The sequence below is a fragment of the Odocoileus virginianus genome, unplaced genomic scaffold (genome assembly GCF_023699985.2).
Source record: "Odocoileus virginianus isolate 20LAN1187 ecotype Illinois unplaced genomic scaffold, Ovbor_1.2 Unplaced_Contig_14, whole genome shotgun sequence".
NCBI lineage: Eukaryota > Metazoa > Chordata > Mammalia > Artiodactyla > Cervidae > Odocoileus > Odocoileus virginianus.
In genome coordinates this window covers 1,100,127-1,123,939 of record NW_027224331.1, presented here as the reverse complement: position 1 = coordinate 1,123,939, position 23,813 = coordinate 1,100,127, and the positions used below count along the sequence as shown (strand labels likewise).

At 42.1% G+C, this 23,813-nt stretch overlaps 1 protein-coding gene across 1 annotated transcript in view; it reads right to left on the bottom strand.

Moving 5' to 3' along the window:
* The window catches only part of NUP133 (nucleoporin 133), a 55,932-nt gene that overhangs the window by 21,557 nt on the left and 10,562 nt on the right, over positions 1–23,813 (bottom strand). The window contains exons 6-16 of the mRNA XM_070464082.1: positions 23,272–23,442; positions 21,471–21,626; positions 21,089–21,159; positions 17,488–17,635; positions 15,338–15,485; positions 14,335–14,492; positions 12,638–12,729; positions 8,475–8,638; positions 7,331–7,425; positions 4,498–4,722; positions 270–392 (exon numbers count right to left, since the gene is read on the bottom strand). Coding sequence (XP_070320183.1) covers positions 270–392; positions 4,498–4,722; positions 7,331–7,425; positions 8,475–8,638; positions 12,638–12,729; positions 14,335–14,492; positions 15,338–15,485; positions 17,488–17,635; positions 21,089–21,159; positions 21,471–21,626; positions 23,272–23,442 — 1,551 coding nt within the window. The remainder of the gene's footprint in view (positions 1–269; positions 393–4,497; positions 4,723–7,330; positions 7,426–8,474; positions 8,639–12,637; positions 12,730–14,334; positions 14,493–15,337; positions 15,486–17,487; positions 17,636–21,088; positions 21,160–21,470; positions 21,627–23,271; positions 23,443–23,813) is intronic.

Below are 23,813 nucleotides of genomic sequence, written 5' to 3'. Positions count from 1 at the left end.
AAATTGATACATTTACAATGATATATATGTCCTTCTCCAAAATAAAAGGCTTATTCTACCAAACAGAAACTTTTAATATGCAAAAGGCACACACTCAAAATGTCTGCTGACTGACTGATAAAATTACTGATGTTTTCCTAACTTTTTGGAATTAACTAACGGCTAACCCATTATGGATTGTTGGTGATGCACAGTAGGAATATGGAAACCACTTTCTCCTCTGTCCACGGTCTGGGCTTTGACTTGCTAGAATCTTCATATGTTTGTACCTTGAGAATATTGTTCACATTGATCACCACTTCCGCCCACTCAACTGATTCCATGGATGTGTCCTTCAAGACTTGTTCCTCATGCTCCAGTAAACACTCACAGATGGTATCTACCTGGGACACCTGCAGAGGACACAGACCGCACCCACTAGTAAGAGAAATCATGCTGACAGGTGACAATCACAATGGCCTGGAGTCAACCCAGCAGGCTTTTTTCACTAAGTTACATCCTCTGCTTAGTAGTCAGGGGTGTAGTCAGTGACAAAAACAAATTTCAAAACCAAGGAAAGCTAGACTCTCCTAACTTTTAAAAGGTAGTGAGCCCAAATAACAGTCTGATAAATAAGCAAATTCTGAACTGTTAGCAGGTAGACTTATTTAAATATCAAGTAACTGAAATATTTGTTTATTAGAGTTATGAAGGCTCAATGCCACCTTTAAATAGTATTAGGTTACAAATAATGTCACATTACAATGTAAGACACTAAACTATTGAATTAAACAAATGAACCAACGGATTAAAATAGTGATTCAACTGGCTAATGAACTGGCTAATTTCTTTCTTTGAGGAATTTACTTTCTTTAGACATAATAGAAATGTTTGTAGAATAGTAGTAGCATAGAAACTAAATATATAACGTGTAACTGTTCTTTTTTTTTAAACATTATTAACACATATTAACACATAAAGGTAACTGAGGAAAAATGTTAAGCAGGGAAACATTTGCTTCCAGTTTCAGCTCACAGTTAAGCTTTCACCCCCCTTTATTTATCAAGTGGATATCTGCTTGGTAGTTAGAGTTGGCATAGCATTGGGCACGCAAAGATAATAAGAAGAAATGGAAATCAGATTCGCTGCCCTCAAAGAGCTTACTAACCAGCTGAAGGAACAAGACAAACACATGCACAATGCAGCCCAAATAAAATCACTATCTTGCAAATCTTATTCTTCCTTTAGTGTTTCTGATGTCACTCAAAGTCATCCTAACAGCCTGAGCAAGACACCTCTGGCACACTGAATTTGTGAGAGTTTTTTACACTGTTACTGTGAGAAAGATAATGAAAGCAAATGTGACATAAAGGCAGAAAGTAACATAAAAGCAAATAAAATGCCAAAACATTTGCTAAATACCCTATCACATGTTACATGTTCAGTGGTTTCAAACACTGCTCATAAGCTGTACCAACACAGTTGGAAGGCCTGTTCTGAAGCTGTGAACCCGCTTTTTAAAGCCCCAGGAGGTGTGGGGCCCCTTCCCAGACTGGAGGCAAGGTGGAGGGTGCATCTTCAAGCAGCGTCTGCATTATTTTATCTTTTACCTGGACTGCAAGATCACATTGCCCACCAATTAGAGCCTGACTTGGGTTAACCAGTCTCTTAAAATGCTAATACCTGTTTGTAATGTAATTTAGCATTTCCAAGTGGATGGACAGGTAAAAAGAAAAAAACTTGATACATAGTAAACTTATGTGTTCCTTCTTCAGTTCTCTTGAATTCTCTTTTTTTGTTATGATTATGCCTTGTGGGAGGACCTTTAGAACTTTACCCAAAGACCAGTAAATCCAAAGAGAAGTGAAGATAAATGGTAATGTAAACAATCTTAACTACTATCATTTTCTACAGGGAGCGCTCTTTTGAGAAAGAAATCATATTTTAGTTTTTTTCTCCTGTCACGTCCTACGCTGCTACTCATCGATTATGCATCCATCTAACCGATAAGTCTCAGACTCTTAGTTTTTTTCCCAGTTAACTGGGAAATGTACACACACTCAATTAACCAGTAAGTTCTGTATTTTGATCTAAAAGTAGAAAAAGGAATCAGGCTCTTACTCAATTCAATCTGTCATTAATCATGAAAAAAAAACAACCCTTTGTTTTATCATGTAAAATTATGTATGAATAAAGACAAAAAGGTGGAGAAGGAAATGGCAACCCACTCCAGTATTCTTGCCTGGAGAATCCCATGGATGGAGGAACCTGGTGGGCTACAGTCTGGGGTTGGACATGACTGAAGCAACTTAACACATAGCACATCCTAGATGTTAGCATTGATTACCAAAGCTTAATTTCCATTTTCTATAGTTCAAAATCTTAAAATCCAGGGGATTAAATTATTTAATTTAAATTATTTTACTTCCGTTTACTTTCTCTGGTGACAATTCCGTCATGCCTTAAATAGGAAGATGTCCAATTCTGGCTAATTTACCACTGTTATGCTTCTCTTATCCAAGTCCACCTAAATAGTGCTGTCCCTTCAGAATATTATGAACATAAGTGATCTGATAATTTGATGAATTACTGAGTGCACCTTCCCAATAAAACAGAAACTGGTCAGGCGCACTGTTTCTGCCTGACCTGAGCTGAACTATGCCCACAAGCCACTCTCCCTCCCCTCACAACTGAAGATCTGGGCAAATGCACCAACCCTGCCATGTGGCGAAGGCAGGAAAGGACAATTAGGACATTGTATCTGGAGGACAAATCAACCTTCTCCTGTCCCATCCTCAGTGGGGTGTGAGCAGCAGTTACGGGACATGTGATGTCCTGTGATGCCACAGGACCCGGAACTACCCTCCTCTTTGGTGATTATACTTTAAAAAATGACCTTGTTTTGTGTATTTTTTCTGTAACATATTTTCAGTGCATCTTTTTCCTTATTAAATCCAATATTCAAATAAAATGGTGAACATGGGGAAAAAAAGACAAAAAGGGACACAAAAAATGACAATAGTTTGGTTAGATAATGAAATCTGAGGTGAATTGTCTTTCTTTAATTCAGATTTCAGGCATACTTCCTTGATTAAAAAGCAAAATAAAACAGAAAAGTGTTTTGCCTTACATTCCCTACAAAACAAACCCAAATATATAAAAATGATGTCTTCTTCAAACTAGATACATTTATGGAGTCAACAGATCTGAACATAGTTCAGTGTCAAATTATTTTCAGGTTACAGTACATCAAATATTTAGAACAAAAGAGACTCTTGGCAGAGGCTACTAGTTGCTAGATTATAGCTAAATTGTAGGAGCAAGGAAACAAAATTAGAAGCATCAAACAGAGAAGTTTCCCAAATGCAAAAAACAATTCCACATTCCACAGAGTTGGGGGAAGGCTAGCACTGTTTCTAAACTCAGGTAATGCCACAAAGGTAGGAGGGGCAGTTCCAGGGAAGGACTATGAACTCCAGAAGCAACCTATTAGCATGCCCAAAACAATGCTGCAGGTGGCTCCGAGCAGGGTCTGTGGTCCCCACTGAGACAAGTGGCCCTTGGGTCATGGTATGAGTGCTTACTCATGGAGACGGGAAGGCTGCCCCGTCCTTCACAAGGCTGCGAGGGGTCACTCAGGCACCAGAGCTGTGGGCTGATTTCCAGCACTTTCATCTCTTCTCCCTCCCAAGTTTACAGTAAGTTTTCCTTTTCTCTGAAAATAAATCTGACTTTAAAATTGAAGTGGAAAAAATAAAAAATAAAAGTGAAGTGGAGGGCCTTCCCAGGTGGCGCAGTGATTAAGACTTCGCCTGCCAATGGAAGGGACAAGGTCGATCCCTGGTCCAGGAGGATTCCACATGCCATGGGGCAACTACTGAAGCCCTCGCTCCTAGCAGCTGTGCTCCACAACAAGAAAAAGCTCACACACAGCAATGAAGACTCAGCACAGTAAAAAATAAATTAAAAAATTTAAAAAAAGATGCAGAGCAGGATCCTAGCAGGCAGCCGAGAAGAGTTTAGAGAAGGGACTGTCTACGAAGCTGTGGGCAAGAGTAAGTGCACCAGCCTCGGGCTACAATCGGGGGGAGCCACGGCTGGCTCCAGGCCTGGAGGGGCGCTGGGGTGGAGCAGCTGCTGGACGTACAAGAGGAGGCCATCCAACAGCAGGCACAGCAGACAGGCAGACGCAGCAAGGGAGGAAGGTGGGGACAAGGCTCCACCACAGACCAACAGGAACAGAGGGGCCGGGGAGCCCACTGTGGAGATGTCCCCCAGGGAGACAAGAGGGCTGTGGAGAAGCACAAGGAAACATCAGACACGTCGTCAGCTTCCCAAGCTCTCACTTACAGGGAGTGATCAGTGAGTGACGCTTCTGAGTGATAATTTACCCAGAAAACATGGAGTTCAACACAAAACTCAACGAGATCTTCTGTCCTCAGCGCTCTCCTTGCTGGGGGTCCATTCAGTAAATGGCAGTGCTCCAGAGTCACGCTAAGGGGAGGGCGCTCAGCTCACCTCTCTGAAGAAGACGTCTGCGGGGGTCAGGCTGGACGGGACGTCACAGTCCCTCTTGTTCAAAGCCATCAGGATCGCTGTGTTCATGAGGTCAGGAAGCCTCGAGTGGTGGTTCTTGAGGATGATGGCGGCAGCCAGCTTCTCGGCATGCTCACAGAGCAGCAGCCGTGTGGCCATCGGCGTCCCTCTCACTGGAAAAGTGCCGAGGCGTCTAAAGAGGCCGACCTTGTGGAAAGACGAACACGTGTTCTTAGAGAGCATTCAAAGTAAAACACAGGAGGATGCCATCGTATCTCCACCAGAAGCACACTGGGCACAGAGAGGCTGGCCCCAGTCTTCCCCAGAAAGATCTTCGGCTGCTGTCTTTGAGGCTGTTACACACACAGGCACACACACAACCAGCCAGGGCAACTACACCTGTAAGGAAGTATAGGTGCTTCTTTTCTAAGATTACAGTGACCCCAGAGATTCTGTCAACTACTGTTGTCTCTGCCTTACTCCTCAAATTATTGTTTATGGATATCAAAGAATTGTAAAACTGTTCTTTTCTACCTACATTAATCAACCTCCCCTCAACTCCAGACCTTTGGAACTAGAAACTCAGCAGTCTTCAAGTTCCAGAACGCTGAAGCCAGGGGGAGGATGGGGTCTCTAACCCTCTGCATCAGCTGCCTCTTTACTTGATGCCCATTTCTGCCTCGAGAGGGAGAGTTTATATTTAAAACTATTTCTGTAGATACAAGTATGTAGTTGTACATTTTCCCTGATCACTAATGCAAATCTTTCAATGAAATAAGCTCCAAATATTAAAGGAAATATAGAGGCATAGGCAGAGTGGGACTTTAAGATCTGGATAGACATTCCTTTGCAACAGACACTGCTGCCAGCAGCTGTGTGACTCCACAAGGTCTGAGTCCAGGGAGGCTGTGACAAGAGATGCTGCAACAGCTCCAGCTCCACGGCTCCCACCCCCCAGGAACTACGCGTTCCCTTAGGGTGGCGTGTGAGGGCCACGGACTCTCCCATCCCAACAAGCCCACCCTCTGGCAACATGACCTTGCCACTTCTCCCATCTAGAAGCAGAATCAATTTCCCAATCCCTTTCATCTGGCCTAGCCTTGTGACTTATTTCAATCAACGGCACTTTGGTGGAAATGACAATATGTGATGTCTGAAGCCTACAGCCTTAAGTTCACCTCCTCAGAGTGCTCCCTGGAGGAGAGCACTGGCATAGGAGGCCAGTCCAGCCGAGAGGAGGATGAGACTAGGTGGGGGGAACCAAGAGGCCCCAGCAGATTGGAGAGCACTGCCTGCCAGTCAGGCAAGACACCCGGGGACGTTCCAGCTCAGCCAGCCAACCCCAAATGTGGTTCAAGGAGGGGGCCCAGGGGAAGTCAGCAGGACTACCCGTCAAACCCACTGAGTTGTTTCAACTTAGTACATCCTGGGGTGTTTGTTTTGTATTAATAGTTAAGTGATACACTTAACAATTACATCAGGAGAAAATGTGTTTTTTCCCCATTGATCTGTAGCCCACCTAAAATACTAAGAAAAGGAAGAACTCAATGAATAAATAAAGTTGTCTTGTCACAACAATAAGAGTAGACAGGAGCCAAACCGTGCATTAAAATTGAAGCAGTATGCAGGATTAGAAATCACCAAGACATTTCTGGAATAGTCTAGAATCGCACTGTCCAAAAAGGTAGCCACCATCCAACAAAGTGGTGACTGAAATGTTAGTCAATTAAAAAAAAAAAACTTCAGTCCCTCAGCTGCAGCAGCAATTCCAGTTCCTCAGCAGTTGCTGGGGACGGAGGCTGCCAGGCTGGGCAGCCGGGACACAGGCCAGTCTACCGCCACAGACTGCTCTGTTACACGGCACTGGCTTCAGTCTTTTTAACAGAGGCATTTCTAACTTGGGAGAAAAACACAGAAAATGGGAATAATCTAACTCCTCTGGATTATGCCTGGGATAAAACTGATCAACAAGGCAAGGATGGGTGATTTTATGTAACAACTCTGTCTAGCAACAAAAACACTGTCTAATTTTAGGCATGATATAAATGGGAATTTCCTTATCCCTTAAAAAAAAAGGGATACTTTAAATGAGTACTTGATGCTAATGGCACGGCGAAATTAAACATCTACATATTAGAAAAACCTGTCATCACCTTCAGAGTCTTCACTGTCTAATGATACAAAATCAACTCAGGAAAACCTAAGTTTTAAAAAGAACACAGTACATCTGAATGAAAAGCAGGGTGTTACAAAATGTAACAAGAAAAGTTAAAATTACATTTCTGCTGCTGCTGCTAAGTCACTACTGCTGCTTCAGTCGTGTCCGACTCTGTGCGACCACACAGACGGCAGCCCACCAGGCTCCCCCGTCCCTGGGATTCTCCAGGCAAATGCACTGGAGCGGTTTGCCATTTCCTTCTCCAATGCGTGAAAGTGAAGTCGCTCAGTCGTGTCCGACTCTTAGCGACCCCGTGGACTGCAGCCCACCAGGCTCCTCCATCCATGGGATTTTCCAGGCAAGAGTACTGGAGTGGGGTGCCATTGCCTTCTCTGAACATTTTTGCTAAAGTATACTATTTTTCTCCTTTTCATCTTATTTTCAATGCAGTTTTGGTTCTTGTAGTAACAGGTTCCTACCAGCCCTGGAATTATTTACGTAAGTCAGCAAAGAAAATGGACAACAGCAGTCACGTCCCACCCAATGAAACACCTCAGAATTAGCAAGGAAGGGTCTCCTGCTGTCATGAGAGAGCCATAGAAGGCCAGCAAAGTCAGGAGTCCAGCCGTTCGGGTTCACAGCGACTGGGATGCTTACTTGGTGGATGAAGTCCATGAGGAAAGAGTGGGCTTTCATCTTGTCTTCCAGCTGATGGAGAATAATCAAGGATGTGTTGCTGAACCCAGGTGCTTCTGGTGAAACAACAAGACAAACACAAGACAGGCTGGCTTGACAACAATTGCTGCCACTAAAAGTTGAGAAAAATCTACACAAAAGGGAAGAACTGGCCTTTCCATGTAATTATTAATTACACTACCCAAGAGGTTCAAAATTTACAGGAAACCTTTGGGGCTTTGATAAAATTCACACCACAGTTATTCAAAACACAAATATATTACTACTAGCTTCATCACTTCGTATCATTCTAAGCCTGACAGTTCAAAACAGTCAAAGAAAGAAGGTGAACACTGCTGTTTCCTTCCCAAGTCTCCAAGGAGCCTATTACTACTTGCTAGGTAGGAAATTAGGGAGACAAAGGATGCTTGAAGACAGTCCCATGGTCCTTGGGAACCACCCTAGCCCAATGCTGCCTGGAGGGTAAGAGAAACAATCAGGAGAAGACCCAGGGCAGAGAGGAGAACACGTGCGCACTTCTAGAGGCCGAGGTTTGATCACTGCTGCTGTTAGAAAAACATAATTTCTACTGGCCATCCTGTTACACTAAAATTATCATTTAATTTGGGGCTAGTAAGTGCCAAATGTTTACCTATGCCAGCAGTTTCCTTTTAGAAATAAAATGCTGACATGTAGGATTTGCTCCAATGTTTCCTCGGTTTCTGTTCTACTATGCAGACCTGTTCTGAGCCCTTTCTGTGTGTGTGTGTGTGGGTGTATGTGTGTGTGTAAGTAAAATAGATGAGGTAGGGTTTTTGTTGTTGCTGTTCCTTATTTTGGGTGTGCTGCAAGGCTGGCAGGATCTCAGTTCCCTAACCAGGGACTCAATGAGGCCATGAGTGAACGCTCTTGAACCCTAACCACTAGACCACCAGGGAACTACCTGCACTGAGCCCTTTTAAAAATCTGCTATAAGGAAAGTTACAACCTTTCACAAAATACTGAATTAATACTAAACAGTTTCAGAAAATAAAAAAATATGCACCAAGAAATGCTTGAACAAAAGAACCAGAATATTCTTGTCGCAACAGACCTCCCTGTAGCACTACACTTCGGATGCGCTCACCCTCGGGCACAGACTCAGCCCAGCGCGGGTCGGAAGCCGGGTAGTCGTCCAGCAGGTCCACACTGATTTGGGTGACAGCTCTGTCTAGCTCACAATCGGAGTCCAAATCAGCGTGAGAGCAAAACAGCTCATCAACTATCATCTGAGCATGACCTAAATCTTTCCTGAAATAAAATTAGAAAACAAAAGCATTACAACTCAAAGTACTAAATTCACCATGAAAGTTAATTGTGAAGCTAAAATCCCGTATGTTAGCCCAATGTTTATCACTTCTAATAACATTTATTGGAGACAACAATCATCCATTCCTTAATTCAACAAATACATGATGAACATCTACAATATGCAGGCTCTGGAGACAGGACAATAAACAAAGCATCAGAACCCCGCCCCACGACGTCGCAAAGGCTACGGTGGCAGGAGAAGTGAGACAACGGCAGTGACGCGCACACACGGAAGCTAGCAGGAGGCCACGAGCACACAGAGGAGAAACAGGACCCACCAGGGGGCAGGGCCTTCTCGGAGGAGAAGGTGCGGGAGGCTGGGGGACTGCAGGAGGGACACACAGCAGCAGAGACAGATCCCCGCACACCTGTGTCAAGAGAAGTGAAGGCCTGGGGAATGGCGATCACCCAGAGAGGGAGAGGGGTCCAGGCAGACCTCCTAGGAACACCAGCAACTGAAGGACAGTGTACAGAAGGTCTCAGAAAACGTGACAGAGTGTGAACTCAGAAGGAAATGTGATCTGCTGTAGTGTTAAAAGATCATTCTAACTACGCTATGGAGATGGGAGATCAGACATGAGGGATAAAAATCCAGAGAGGAAGTTACTGCAGAAATTTATCCAGGCAAGAGAGGATAGGAATTTCCACCAGCAGGAGCTGCAGCAGAGGAGACAAGTAGACAGGTTTGAGAAAGAGATACAAGAGGGAAATTCTGGCCACTGGTTAGATCTGACATGTAAAGATGAGTCTCAACAACTCAATGTGGCTGGAACATAGGCTGGGAAAGAAAGAATAATCTTCGGAGAAGACAAGCAGTTTCAAATGTGTTACAACGAGCTGCCTGTGGAACACACAACTGCTTTTGAACATTCATCATTATGTGTACCGGCCAAGAGCAAGGTAGATTTGTGTTTCTTCAGCAAATGAAGCCTGGGAAGGAGAAAAGATTGTGCAGGGAGTAGAGAGAGGAAAATATGGAAGACAATAACAACTGGAGACAGCTTCTCAGGTAGTTTAGCTATAAACAGGAGCAAACAAAAGAGATGCTAGCTCAAAGGGGGACACAAAGACCTGGTCTTTTTTAAAAATGGCATGTCAGAGATTCAGGACAGGATAACTAAGAGAGTACAGTCTCAAGGGAAGCAGGACCCAGTGGCACTCAGAACAAAGACGGAGACTGGCCTCAGGAAGAATACTTCTTCCTGCTCTCCAGGAAGGTAAGGAGGAAGAGGAGCTGAGACGCAGGTAAGCCTGTGCGTGCTAAGTACAGGGAGCTGTCTTAATGGCTTCTGTTATTTCTGTGGAACAGGAGGCTGAATCAACTGCTGGGGTGTGGCGGGATGGAAGGGTACAGGAGAGATGGGGACAGAGGAGGTGAAGAAAGGGTTGAAATGGTCTCTGGGCAGAACAGGAGACAGAGCTGATCAGAGAAACACAGAGGAACTGTCAAAAAGTGTTAAAGGCAAGGTTGAAGCTGGAAACCTAGCTGTGCTAGAGGTTACGGGGGATACAAAGTGTACTACAGCAAGACCACTCAGTAATGAGATATTTTACTCAAAGGACGAAGTTTCTTAAAATTCTCATGAACAAGATTTTATATTTATACTGAGTTCAGCAAAATGAAAATCAAAAGAAAATTAATTTCAAAGAAACCATAGTAAAAAAAGAGCAATATTACCTTCACAAAAAAACTAAACAATAGTTTAAAGTTCTACCCACCAACTTGGGCCCTATGAAAATAATTCTGGTTGTCACAGGCTGGGGAAAAAGGATGCTACCAGCATCAAAAGGGTAGGGGCCAGAGAGGCTGCTAAACACTCTACAATTCACAGGACAGCCCCACAACAAAAATTATCTGGCCTCAAAGGTCAATAGTGAGAAGACTGAGAAACACTGCTTTAAAGGTATCATAATTTCATTTGTGAAAGTCTCTATTTTTTAAAGACTATTGGCTGATACCATCCCAGAAATGATTACTTGTTCACCTCATGGTACTTCATGCTAAACAGTACAAGTATAAGGCACAGTTGTGTTAGAAGCTCAATAACACCAGTCCGAAGGTTACTATACTCTCAGCACTTAAGGTCAGGGGCCCCTTCTGTACTTAATTATCTTCTCCAGTAAAACATTTAGAAATGACTATGCTGGCTGGAATGGTGTTTCCCCCAAAGCCAAGTACACTCAGAAACTCAGCATGTAACCTTCTTGGGATATGAGGTTTCTGAAGATGTGATCAGGTGAGTTACGGTGAGGTCACACTGGGTTAGGGTGGGCCCTAACTCCAATGACTGGTGTCGTTACCAGGACATGTGAGGACGGGAGCACAGGGAAGACAGCCACGGATGACACTGGCCACAACTGGAGGGGCGCAGACGTGGCCCAGACAGCCAGGGACCAGCGGCCACCAGGAGCCAGGGAGACGCAAGCAATGGTCCTGGCCCAGGGTCTCAGGGGGAACTGGCTCTGCTGGTACCTCGATATTGGACCCCAGGCCTCCAGACCTGTGACAGAATAGATTTCTATTGCTTTAAGCCACCCAGTTTGTGGCAATTTATTACAGCAGGCACAGGAAACTAGTATAATGACTCTGTTACCATAGAAATGTTGAGATGTGACAAGACTGTCAGAATTGTTAATTAAAGTATAAAATTATACAAGATAAAATCATAGTATTAATCCAAACCTTGGCAGTCAGATTGAACACTATGAAATAAAACAAGATTAAAAGAATATTATATAAAAACAGAAACCGAAAGCTGATCTAATGGTGCCCTCCTCTGGACAAGAAACTAACTTCCGTAGACCGTCACTACAATGGCCCAGAATTTTTAACATGTAAACGCACCGCCCCTTTCAAGCTGTGTGCCCCTTTGGTGAGAGGGAGGCTCCGTGCACCAGACACCACTAGGAGTGGAATTACAGGACCATGAGCTAAGAGTGAGGAAAATGAAGGCAGTACAGTATGAATATCTCTTCAAAACAAAGATCTGCTGAACCAGAACTCCAGAAACGACAAGCGGTCTGTCCAGTCTCACACAGCTAACTAGGGGCAGAGCAAAGGCTGGATCACTATGTTCCTGAGTGTTAATTCCAACATAGATAGAATGCACACCATTTCAGGAAGGTACCAGACACATACTATGCAGAATGTATGTGGGGGACAAGCAGAGGTGACTGCACCCAGTCAGCAAGTGTGACAGAGCGAGTGCAGTTGTCTGCCTCACCCTGTGCCTACCCTCTTGGGAGCGTCCTCCCCCGGACCTCGCCAGGGCTCCTGGGATATTAGCAAACATGACCAGATAGAGACTTGAGGGGCACTCATGCAGCAATGCTTGCTCTCTCCTGCTCCCAGAACCCTGAGGCTTGAGAGAGGCCAGGGTAGCCTGCTAGATGAAGAGACACTGGCCCCCAAAATGTGGGCAAGTGTAGCCAGACAGCTGGCTACTGATCACAGACCATGCACGAGCTCAGGCAGGACCAGGAAAACTGCTACCCCCAGCGTAACCCCAAACAGCCCAACTGCAGGACCAGGAGCTGTATTAAGTAAGCCAGTGAGTTCTGCGGTAACTGCAACAGTACAAAACTCGACCACCAGGCCAACACTTTACAACAGCTGGGATGACCTTCTGTATGCAACTTCACTGCCTTCACATCACACAGAACAGATGCTCACAAGTCACCGTACAACCACCATTTCTAGTGCTGCACTGCTGCAACTAGTGCAAGGGCTTGCTACATCATGTTCTTCCCAGCCTGGCTAGAATCCTCCCCTGGCGACCCAAATCAGAACAAGAGGCTGTCAAAGCACTAAGCTCAGAAAAACACCTCGGTGATGCCGTCATTCCTTCAACTCACTCCCACCAGTCAACAAATAAGCAGCAAATGTCAGTAAAGTGTCCTTGGACATTAAAGAGCTGTAATTTAAAAAACTTGTTATACCTGCAGAATTGCAGAAAAGCAGCTTTGAGCAATTTGGTTTTATCTTCCTGGGCAATAGTTTCATTCTTGGTAGAAGTATCAAAAACCACACTCTGTAAAATAATAAACTATAGTTGAGTTGAAGGTATATAAGAATATTCTTAGTTACTGCAAAAAAAATTTAGACCAAGCTATGAGGAAAACAACACAGACACACAAGCTGTTTGCCATATTCTCTGTATCAATGACATATATACTTAAGACATTTACAGAAACATCAAATGATTAAAGTCCTACAGAACATGTACATATAGTTCAGGAATTATATTGTGAGTAAAATTATTTGGGGACTTCATCACAACACAACCTTTGGATAGGTTTACCCTTACATCACAGAGTATATTTCTCATCATAATGGTTGATTCCAAGCTTAAAGAAAAACTTAGAGAAATTTAAAAGAAATGGAATACTGTAAGATAGCTTCAGAATACATAGCAGGATTGTGAAAACTACATGATTACAAAAGAATGAAAGTTTTTTGAAAAGTTACTTTCTGTTCAAACTGTTACTAAATCATTTTCATTTTGAATTACACAAAAAGTCTATATACTTTACATATTCTTCAAACAGAAATTACCCAAAATAGTATTAATGCTTAAAAGAATGATAAAATCTCACAGATCATGAGCTTCAAGATGACAGTGAAAAAAATGACAGTTTTTACCCTACTCTCCCCTCAAAAATCATCCCAGAATATCAAGAAGAAAAAGAGACTCAACCCCCCCACATCTGTGGTTCCAGCTACACAAAGAAGGAAAGCAGAGGGAAGAGCAGCAAGTGACAGAAGGGGAGGAGACCAGGCAAACGCAGGCGGTGTGCAGATGCTGAGGACAAGGAGCAGGGTGGTTCCAGGCAGACAGCAGGCTCAGGGTCTCTACACACACTGGGCAACGCTAGACAGAAAGACATCTACAGAGCTGCTGGAACGTGCTGGAAACTGAACCTGGCATCACACAAAAGTGAGCAAATATACAATTAGTCCACTCCAAGCATCACATGAGGTTGTACACTACATTAAAGAAATATAATCAGCATACTGCTTCACTATGGACTGTAAAACAACATTCACATTGTGATTAGAATGGAAAAAATGTATATTGGAATGATAAAGGCAAGGCAGAGCAGTGGAAGTTACCCCACGTCCTCATCCTCAATAACAGGAGGTCTACAGATGATGAAAAATAACAAATGAGAGACAGCAATATACACATATTACTTAGAAATATGGAGGAAAACACACTAAAAAACCCCTAAAAGATTTAAAAGTAGTTGCTTCTGAATAAGAGGACAAAGGAAACGAGAGAGATAAAAGAACTAAAGTCTTCATAACTCTTTTAAAACCATATGACTTTCAAACATTTGTGGGAAACAGCCCAGTAAAAATGTTTAAATCCTTTGTAACAGGCTTCCTTGGTAGCTCACTGGTAAAGAATCTGCCTGCAATGTAGGAGACATGGGTTTGATCCCTGGGTGGAGAAGATCCTCTGGAGAAGGAAATGGCAACCCACTCCAGTATTCTTGCCCAGGAAATCCCATGAACAGAGGAGCCTGGAGGGTTAGAGAGTCATAGGGTTGCAAAGAGTCTGACATGACTTAGCAACTACACAACTACAACAAAATCAACTATATTTTTTTAAAAAATTATGAAACCACGTTACCTCATTGCCTGGTCCAGCAACTGAAGATGCTAGGGAATCTTCAAGATCTTCTGCTAATATGGACACATTTTCCCTTGAAGTAATAGACACCAATCCACTGTTTCTAGAAAAAAGGATAGGTATACCCCCACAGGAACCAGCTCCTAAAATACTGTCTCCTAAGAGAAAGGAAAATACGCAATCAAATACATATTACCAAACAATCCTCTCCTGAATCTACTTCCCCAAGCAGAAGAGCCCGCTGACGGCCCTTTACTGTGCTACTCCTACTCTGCACCCAGTTATGACCTTGCATCAAGTCAGGGCTCCCTGCTATCTGCAGAGGCAGGCTGAGTCCTCCATGGTGCTGTTCAAAAGCAGCGAGCACAGTGAGCCAAACAAGAACATCGGCCCTTCCGCAAGACACAGAGCGACAGCTCATCAACCCTACTCGGCCTCACCGAGTGAGCCAGCGGCAGGGCAAGGCAAAGGTCTAAGCTTGCCTGCAGCCGTAACAGCATCCCCCCCAGCCAGTCAAGGCTCTGGGGCTGGGGCCAGACAATCAAGGAGCCATGCTGCTGCTCACCTCGATTTTGTCCTTTGCCCCTTCAGATAAATACTATCTGCTTGTTTTTCCTACTCATGGTTGTCTCTCCCCCTCGGCCCCATAGCCCCCTTGCATGAGTCCAGTGCCTGGGACTCTTCTCACTCAGGAGTCTGAACAAACTTGTTTAAAGAATATCAACTCAGAATAAGTCACTCTTACTGACCAGGAAGAAGCAATTACTTCTCTGAGCATCAGTTCTCTCCTTCTGGGCCTCTTCTGGGGAAAATGCTACTATTTTATGTCTATAGTAAAACTCGGCTCTACCACCCGCCCCCACCCCAGTTTCTCAGCTACTGTAGGTATGGTGCTGAATTATCACAAGTATCAAGCTTGAAGCAAAGCTTATGGAAAGAGAACAAAAACTTCTCAGAATGACCAATGAGTTCCTAATCCTAGTTTCTAAAACTGATGACCCACCTTGTGCATTAAAAACAATTTTCTCCTGAGGAAGAGAAAACTTCCCAGTTCCTGTGGAGCACATGTAGACAGCACTTTCAGTATATAGACAGGCAGTCTGGTTTGAAAAGTTTGGGACCATCAACCGACATATAGTCAAGTCTTCAGACTGAAAATTAAAGATTATATTTAATAAGAATTGAAACAAAAAATACTTTTGTATGACTTCATAATTCACACTTTTGTACACTATCTCATAAAAATGACAAAGTAATTCACTGATTATCCTTGTGAAAATTACCTGACATGATTTACAAAACATGACAGACATAAGTTTATAAACATCAATTAGAGAAATCATTTGCTGAGTTGGAAATAACTAGCAAAGTTTGAAAATGTTTCCATGGTGGTAAGATTTCAACTAAAAAGCCTATTAACAAACATGAGAAAGAAAATAAAATTAGTTCATTATTTTAGAATTTAGAGATACTTTTAAAACAACCCCTGATAAATATTGCTTCTTTCTTCACTGTCCAGATATCAAGCACAAGAAAACTGAGTTAATTTGTTCATATATGAAATTAGAAACAGAAATAGAAATAAGACTTAGTAAGTCATAAAATTAACAAAAGCTCAAAAGGATACTTTGTTTATTAAAAGAATTTTACAAACATAAAAGTGGAATTCCATGATTTTTTAATTCTCAAATTGTCTTCTTTATCCCTTTTGCATTGTCTGAAAAAATTTTTAACACTGTGTGTACTTTTCTTGTATAATCAGAACACATAAGGTTTATTTTTGTTTGAAATGAAAGATCAAATTAAGATTTCCTTACAGTAGTCAGTTATGCAAATTGTATTAAGAATAAGTTCAAAAGAATTAAATACTATACAAGGTTAAATGAAGTTAACCTTGTGTAGGCCTCTCCTAAATAACAGCAGTTATTAAACAATGTTAAATTGCTATCAAGAAGCTTAAAATTAGACAGCTTGTCTTTTTAAAAAATTTACTTATTTTTAATTGGAGGATGAATGCTTTACAATATTGTATTGGATTCTGCCATATATCAACATGAATCAGCCAGAGGTATACATATGCCCCCTCCCTCCCACCTCTCAGCCAATCCCACCGCTTTAGGCTGTCTCAGAGCATTTGCGGCCCCCTCCCTCCCACCTCTCAGCCAATCCCACCGCTTTAGGCTGTCTCAGAGCATTTGCGTTCCCTGTGTATGCAGCAAATTCCCACTGACTACCTGACTTTACATATGGTAATGTATATGCTTTAATGCTATTCTTTCAATTCGTTACCCAGCCCCGCCCTGTCCCCTCATGTCCGCAACTCTTGCCTTTTAACTATTCACATGAATTTTGATAAATATATAATGCGGTTACCTACAAAAAAAAATATAACCGTATTTGAGCAAAAAGAGGGTTTTTTTGTAATACACAACACTCAAAACCGAGGTCCAGTTCCCATCAAGTTTCTTCCTATTTTTCACTCTGTAGTTCATTGTCAATATTTTCTTTCTACTGAGTAATACAGAAATGAAAATCCCATCACAGAGCTACTGCAGGAGCAACATGCTGCTATCAAGGGCTCCCACTCTCACTTCTCTTTAGCTAAGGCTGAACAGAGGAATGAGTATGAGATGGCAAACAGAATGCAATGCCTAAAAACTAGCTATTTAAAATGTATTTCTGGGAACTCCCTGGTGGTCCAGTGTGGACTAGGACTCTGCTTTAACTGCTGAGGGCCCGAGTTCAATCTATGGTCAGGGGACTAAAACCCTGCAAGCGGCATGGCGTGGCTATTAATAATACATAAATAAAGGGATTTTATTTTAGAAAATGTATTTACATTTGACAGCACCAGGTTTTAGTTGGGGCATGTGGGATCTTTTATTGCAGCATGCAAACTCTCAGTTGCAGCATGAGGGATCTAGTTCCCTGACCAGGGATTGAACCCAGGCCCCCTGCATTGGGAGCACAGAGTCTTAGCCACTGGACCACCAAGGAAGTCCCCCAATAAAGAGATTTTTTAAAAATTAAATTAAACGTATTTCTAAGCCTTACAGATGAACATCTCAAAGAATCTGACCACGCAACTGTTAGGGAGAAAAAACTCAGCAAGTTACTGTCATTGGTCATTTAGCTTATAAATAGAAATCTTACCTGAAAAGGAGGGTTATACTGAGTGACTTCCACAGTCACTGAATCTGACATTTGGTAGCCATTATCTTCTACTGTTATCAGAGAGTAATAGACAAGGCAGGGGCTGTCGGCCATGTGCCATGCTGCTGCCAAAATTAGGAGCCCATCGCTAATCAATGAAAAAGAAAGATATACTGTCTCTTTGGAAAACAGTTTGGCAATTTCTTAAAGAGATAGACATGCATTTACCATATGACCTAGCAAGCCCAGTCCTAGGTATTTACCTAAGAAAAATAAAAACTTATCTTCACATAAAAACCTGTGTACAAATGTTTATAGTGACTTTACTCATAATTGCCTAAAAATGGAAACAACTCAGTATCCCTTCAACTGCTGAATAAACAAATCCTGGTAAAGCTACTCAGTAGTAAAAAGGAAGGAACCACTGAATGAATATCAAATTCATTATGCTAAGTGAAAGAAACCAGACTCCAAAGGCTTTATACTGTATGATGCCATCTATACTATAGGGACAGAAAAGACATCAATGGTTGCCAGCAGCTGGAAGTGAAGGAAGGGGTTGAAAAAGGAGTGTGTGCATACATACTCAGTCCTGTTTGACTCTTTGTGACCCTACAGACTATAACCCATCAGGTTCCTCTGTCGTGGGATTTTCCAGGCAAGAATACTGCAGTGGGTTGCCATTTCCTCCTCCAGGGGATCTTTCCAACCCAGGGATCAAACTTGTGTCTCCTGCATCTCCTGCACTGGCAGGTGGGGTTTTTTTTTTTTTTTTTTTTTAACCACTGAGCCACCCAGAAAGCCCCTGACAAAGGAGTACAAAGGAATTTTCGGAGTGATAGAATTGTTCTGTATCTTGATTGTGGTCGTAGTTAAATGACTATGCACTTGTCAAAACTCACCAAATTATACACTAAAAAGGGTACAAAATATTTACTGTATGTAAAATATAATTCAATAAATCTGACTTTAAAAGACCAACAAATCATCAAACATAGGGATTAGCAAAGTGCAGCTCTCAGGTCAAACTGACCACAGGTGAGTTTCCGTAAATGAATCTGTCCTGCAAGACGGCCATGCCCACTTGTCTGTGTGCTGTCTATGGATGCTTTAATGCTACCACTGGTAGAATAAAAGAGCTGCAACGAAGAACACATGGTCCCTAAAGCCTAAAAATATAGTTTTGGACCCTTTACAGAAAAGGTTGCTAACCCCTGATCTAATCTGCTTTTTAAAGTTTACTTTTGTACAGAAGAAAAACATTTTGGTTTTATCTTTAATAACCAATCATAGAACTGTTACTGTATATTCAAGCTGCTGTATGTGAAAACAAACTTTTTTCCATCTTAAAAATGTATGTGGTCCTCTTAAATCTAGCAAAGTTGTTGCCCCCAACGTAAAAAAAAATTAAATGGTCTCTAACCTCAACTCCTAAAACATTTAGTAGCATTTTTATCAACTTTCATTCAAGTTTCAGAAATATTAACAGGATGGCAAGCACTCTCTACTGACAACTAAAAATAATAAAGCAAGCTGCTGACTAGATGACATGCACCTCAAATCCAGCAGTCCTGATACAGCTCTCATTTTCCTTCTCCACTGTTTCCTTTCCCCAGCTCTTATCACTTCTACCTGAACTCCCTCGAAAACTTCAAGGACACTGGTCCAAATGGGAACATACTGGCAGTGACCTAAACAGCTCCTGGATGAGAGCTAAGCGGGCAGTGAGTGAGGCCCCAGAGAACACAGTAGAGAGGCAGAGACGGCCTTGCTGTGGTGAGTCAGCCGAAGTTACTCCACAGACTGGACTGCCGTGTGGCGAGAGGCGCCAGTGAGGCCCAGAGACACAGCTAATAAAGAGTTCCTCAGGAAGTGGTGCTTAGATCAGCTTCATTTGACATCTTTACAAAAAAAAATCTTCATGATTAAAATAAAATGAAGCTATTTTGGGTAGTAAAGATGATAGAAAGATAATTAATTTTGCAAATCAGTAAAAACTTGAACAGTTGATCAAGGAAGAGAAACAAGCATCAGGGAGACATATGCTTCTCAAACAGAAGACACCTGTCCAGACATGGAACAGTCTACAAGGATCAGTGGAACTTGAGGACATAGTGAGGGGTGACTGGATCGTTTGGAGCACTGGTGGGAGGGGCCAAGGAGGAGGATGAGAGCTGCATCTCACCGGCCCCGCGAGAATCAAGTCCTGCTGGCATGGCAGCATTCTGGGTCTGCCTCAGCACAGCAAGTCCTAAGCATGCGTCTCTGTGCTCAACCTGTGTCTCCATTCTGAAAATTACATGTGAAAAAATGTCACATCCTCTTCCCCACAGTTGGCTGCGTCCTGACACCAGTTCTAAACTTATGACGGAGGTCCAGTAAAGATAAATTAAAACAAGATACACTGTATTTAATTAAAATGTTTTTGGAAATTAAGCATATACATTATTTTTACTTCTTTGATACTTTACATACAAGTTTTTCAGAAATTATAAAGGATCCTGACAAGTCTCAACACTCCACGAGAGAAAAATTAAATAGCAGAAATGCAAACCAAGAAAAAAGTAGAATTTGTTTTACTAAACTACTCTAAAACATATAAAAATTGTCCTAACTTCCAGTAAGCTGTGTTTTAAAGAATTACAAATCATATGTTTGCACTCATTATAAACTCTATCACAGAAGCCCTATTATAAATGGCTTTTCAGTTCTATATGACCATAATATTAAAGCTAAACAATAACATGGGATTAAGTAGCTTTATCAGACTAACTTGAGATCTTAAGCACCACTAAGAGCATTGGTTCTAAGAGGAAATTCACTCTGAGTGACTCAGTCATAAACCATGACTGAGTTCTAACTTGTACTTTGAGTTCTAACTTCTAACTTTGCCAGGACAAAACCTCATGCATCCTTCCTTGATTTAATACAGCCACAAACTCAGGCTGAAGCTCCTTCAGCAACAAGAAAAGGACTGGAGAAGAGTCCCCAGAATTTCCACTGAGTCAGCAAAGAAAACAGCATGGCACACACCCAGCAGCGGGGCAGGCAGCTCTTGGACACTCTGGCCATGCGAGCAGAACAGATGATCCCTAACAAGGGCAGACAGCTAATGGGACATGCAGCAGAAGGCCAAAAACTGCCCACACTTCTGAAATGAATTAGCACTGCCAGACAGAACAAAGCAATTCAGGAAGGTGGATTAATAGAAGATTAAGGTTAGAGACAGAGAAGGCAATGGCACCCCACTCCAGTACTCTTGCCTGGAAAATCCCATGGATGGAGGAGCCTGGTGGGCTGCAGTCCATGGGGTCGCTAAGAGTCGGACACGACTGAGTGACTTCACTTTCATGCATTGGAGAAGGAAATGGCAACCCACTCCAGTGTTCTTGCCTGAAGAATCCCAGGGACGGGGGAGCCTGGTGGGCTGCCATCTATGGGGTCTCACAGAGTTGGACACAACTGAGGCGACTTAGAGGCAGCAGCAGGGTTAGAGACATCAGAAGAACAGATAGCAAGGGTGCTTATTATTCTATAAAAAACATCAATCTGTTTTTTCCAAACAACTACCTATGTTTTTCATGACAAATGAATTGCTTACCAGTTTTGCTTCAAATCCAAATACCGAATGTTGACCCCTTCTTTAATAGCTTCATAGTTACTTTCAGATCCCTACATGAAAATATCAACAATGTAAGCTCCTTCAGTATAGGAATCATTTCTTTTCACCTTTATAGACCCTGCACCTACTAAATTGCCTCATCCACAGTAAGTTAAACTTAATGAATGAATAATGTATGCATTTAAAAAATTAAGTAAACCAGTGGGTCCCAATACTTATAAAGATTGAATACTCCATCTCTGCTTATCTGACGGCTAAAACTTGGTGTGTTACACTGAAATGTGTTCTAATAAATACAACTAAAGGAACTAGCAATCTTATATGAATAAAAATGACAGAGATGAATGTTACTGTTCCTTACCCAGATAGCGTCAATAATGTTTTCCTTCAGGACTCTATTTATATCCCAGCTATGTGCTTGTTTTTCTGAAGAATCATCTAATTCCCATTTACTGATGTTTGAACTTGTCAGGCTATAAAAGCTTGCGCTCTCTCTATCCCAAAGGACACTTGAAAGCTGTATGGAGAGGAGAAAAAAGTTTATCGATTATTAAATTCTAATGTCAATGATGATTTTTCTGAAATTAAAAAATCATATATTTTATAGCTATTTGATTAGTAATCCTAGCAGAATTCTTCATTTTAGGATTCAAGGGAAGAAGTGATCCTGAAATAGACCTTGAGAGTAAGGAGGATTTTCACAGGCAGAAGGCCCAGGAAGAACAGAGTAGAAAGGCAGGAAAGTCAGAGGCTCTTTAGAGAACAAAACAATCAGTCCTGCTAAACTGGAATGTGGATTATAGCTAAGAAAGAAGCAAAACTAAGGTTCACACACAGCACAGTCTTGAATGTGAGTTTGTAAACCAAGTAAGCGAGGGAGATAGTATTAATAGCTTGTGAGCACAAGAGCTGTGTTACAGGAGAAGGAATCTGGAGGGGTGTGTGTAGTTCCACATGGTTATATCACTTCATCTTCCTTGCTTCTGAAGAACACATCTAACCCAACTTAAAAATTGCATATACATGACTGCTGAACTAAAACCCTAATTGTCTCCACTTGTCCGGTCACCATGACTCAAATCTAGAGAACCTGGCAAATAATCTGCTCCATAAAGAGAGGGAGACACACACAGACACAACCAGGACTTTATACCTGGGTCTCTGAAAGAGGCGACAGTGCCATTAGAAATAGACAGCTCAAAAGAAAAATGAAATCTGTAAGTCAGTAGGAGAGAAGAGAACATGAGCAATTCTTTTCTAGACATGCTAAGGTTTAGGTTCAAAGAGCACTTGAGGAAGCAGATAATGAGAGCAGCCTGAAATCAGAGGGAAGAGCACAGTTTAACAAAGGATGTGCAGTGTTTAACATGGCCAATGCACAGCGCGGGATCTCTGCTCAGCGTCACGTGGCAGGCTGGGTGCAGGGGGAGTCCGGGGGAGAACGGACACCTGTGTATGTACGGCTGAGTCCCTTTACTGTCCACCTGAAACGACCACAGCAATGTTACTCAGCTGTACTCCTGTAAAATACAGTGCTTAAAAAAAAAGTCGGGGCAGGGCCACGTGCTCTCAGTTCACACAGATGTGGGCACTGCTGAGCAGTTTTCAACTTCGGGCAACTTTAGTAGCTCACTGAGGCCATTTCCTCATTTATTTAACAAATTGGACATGAAGCTCCATACATTACAGATCACAATAACAACAGGAGATAACACACACAGGGCACCTGGCAGAGCAGATGCCCCACATGTCAGTTCCCAGCATCTTCACCCACTATTCCAGAGCCTGAGGCAGAGCCCAGCAGCCACAGATCTGAGCCATCCACACAGACAGCTGGAGGCGCGGCGGTGGAAAGCACACTTTTGGTTACGTCTAGAAAGCAAAACTAATCCTTAAACACATTTATAATTTTACATCCTAGTTTTAATTCAAAAAATGAGCTTATAAGATAATCTATAAAACTTAAGAATAATTATTGTTACAGAGGATGCAAGAGGACTCATCTGATCATCATCATAAAAATGCTTCACTGATAGATCAAAGTTTTCATCTCATGTACACCACTGTTCATACAGTGGCAACGCTAGCTTCATAGGAGACTGCCAAATTACTGATTCCACTAAGAAACAAGCTGGTAAAACAAAGTTACTGTGTCAACTTACAATGAGATCACTACTAGGAGATAAAATTCCCAAAAGAGAAGAAACCTTCCGACCAATTCCTGAAAGCACGCCTTGTCCTTGAGGCAGGATATGCTGATGAATTTTTCCTATACTTTCAGGTATCAGGCGGATTAGTTGGCCCCCCGATGAGGATAAAATAAAACTTCCTCCCTGTGAACAAATGTTGTGAAATTAGTTCAGTTAAGCATTTAAGACTAAGAAAAGAAAATGAACACAAATCACTTTGATACACTTTGAGGGAAATCATCTGTACCTCAACATAAATCTTAAAGAATAAAAAATGAACAGTGCTACTTTTTAAAAATCATTTATGTATGAATCCATTCACTTAATACTACACAGAAAAACTTCGCAGCCATTTTTTTAATTGCATTTTTTTTTTAATTCTGATTTTTAAGTTATAGGTTCACATTATGTAGGTGCAACAAATCAAGAATCAGATTTTATTTCTTTGGTAAACCAGGAGAATATGTATTAGCAAACCATTCCTCCTCTAAGTTGCTGAATCACTCTCTAAATAT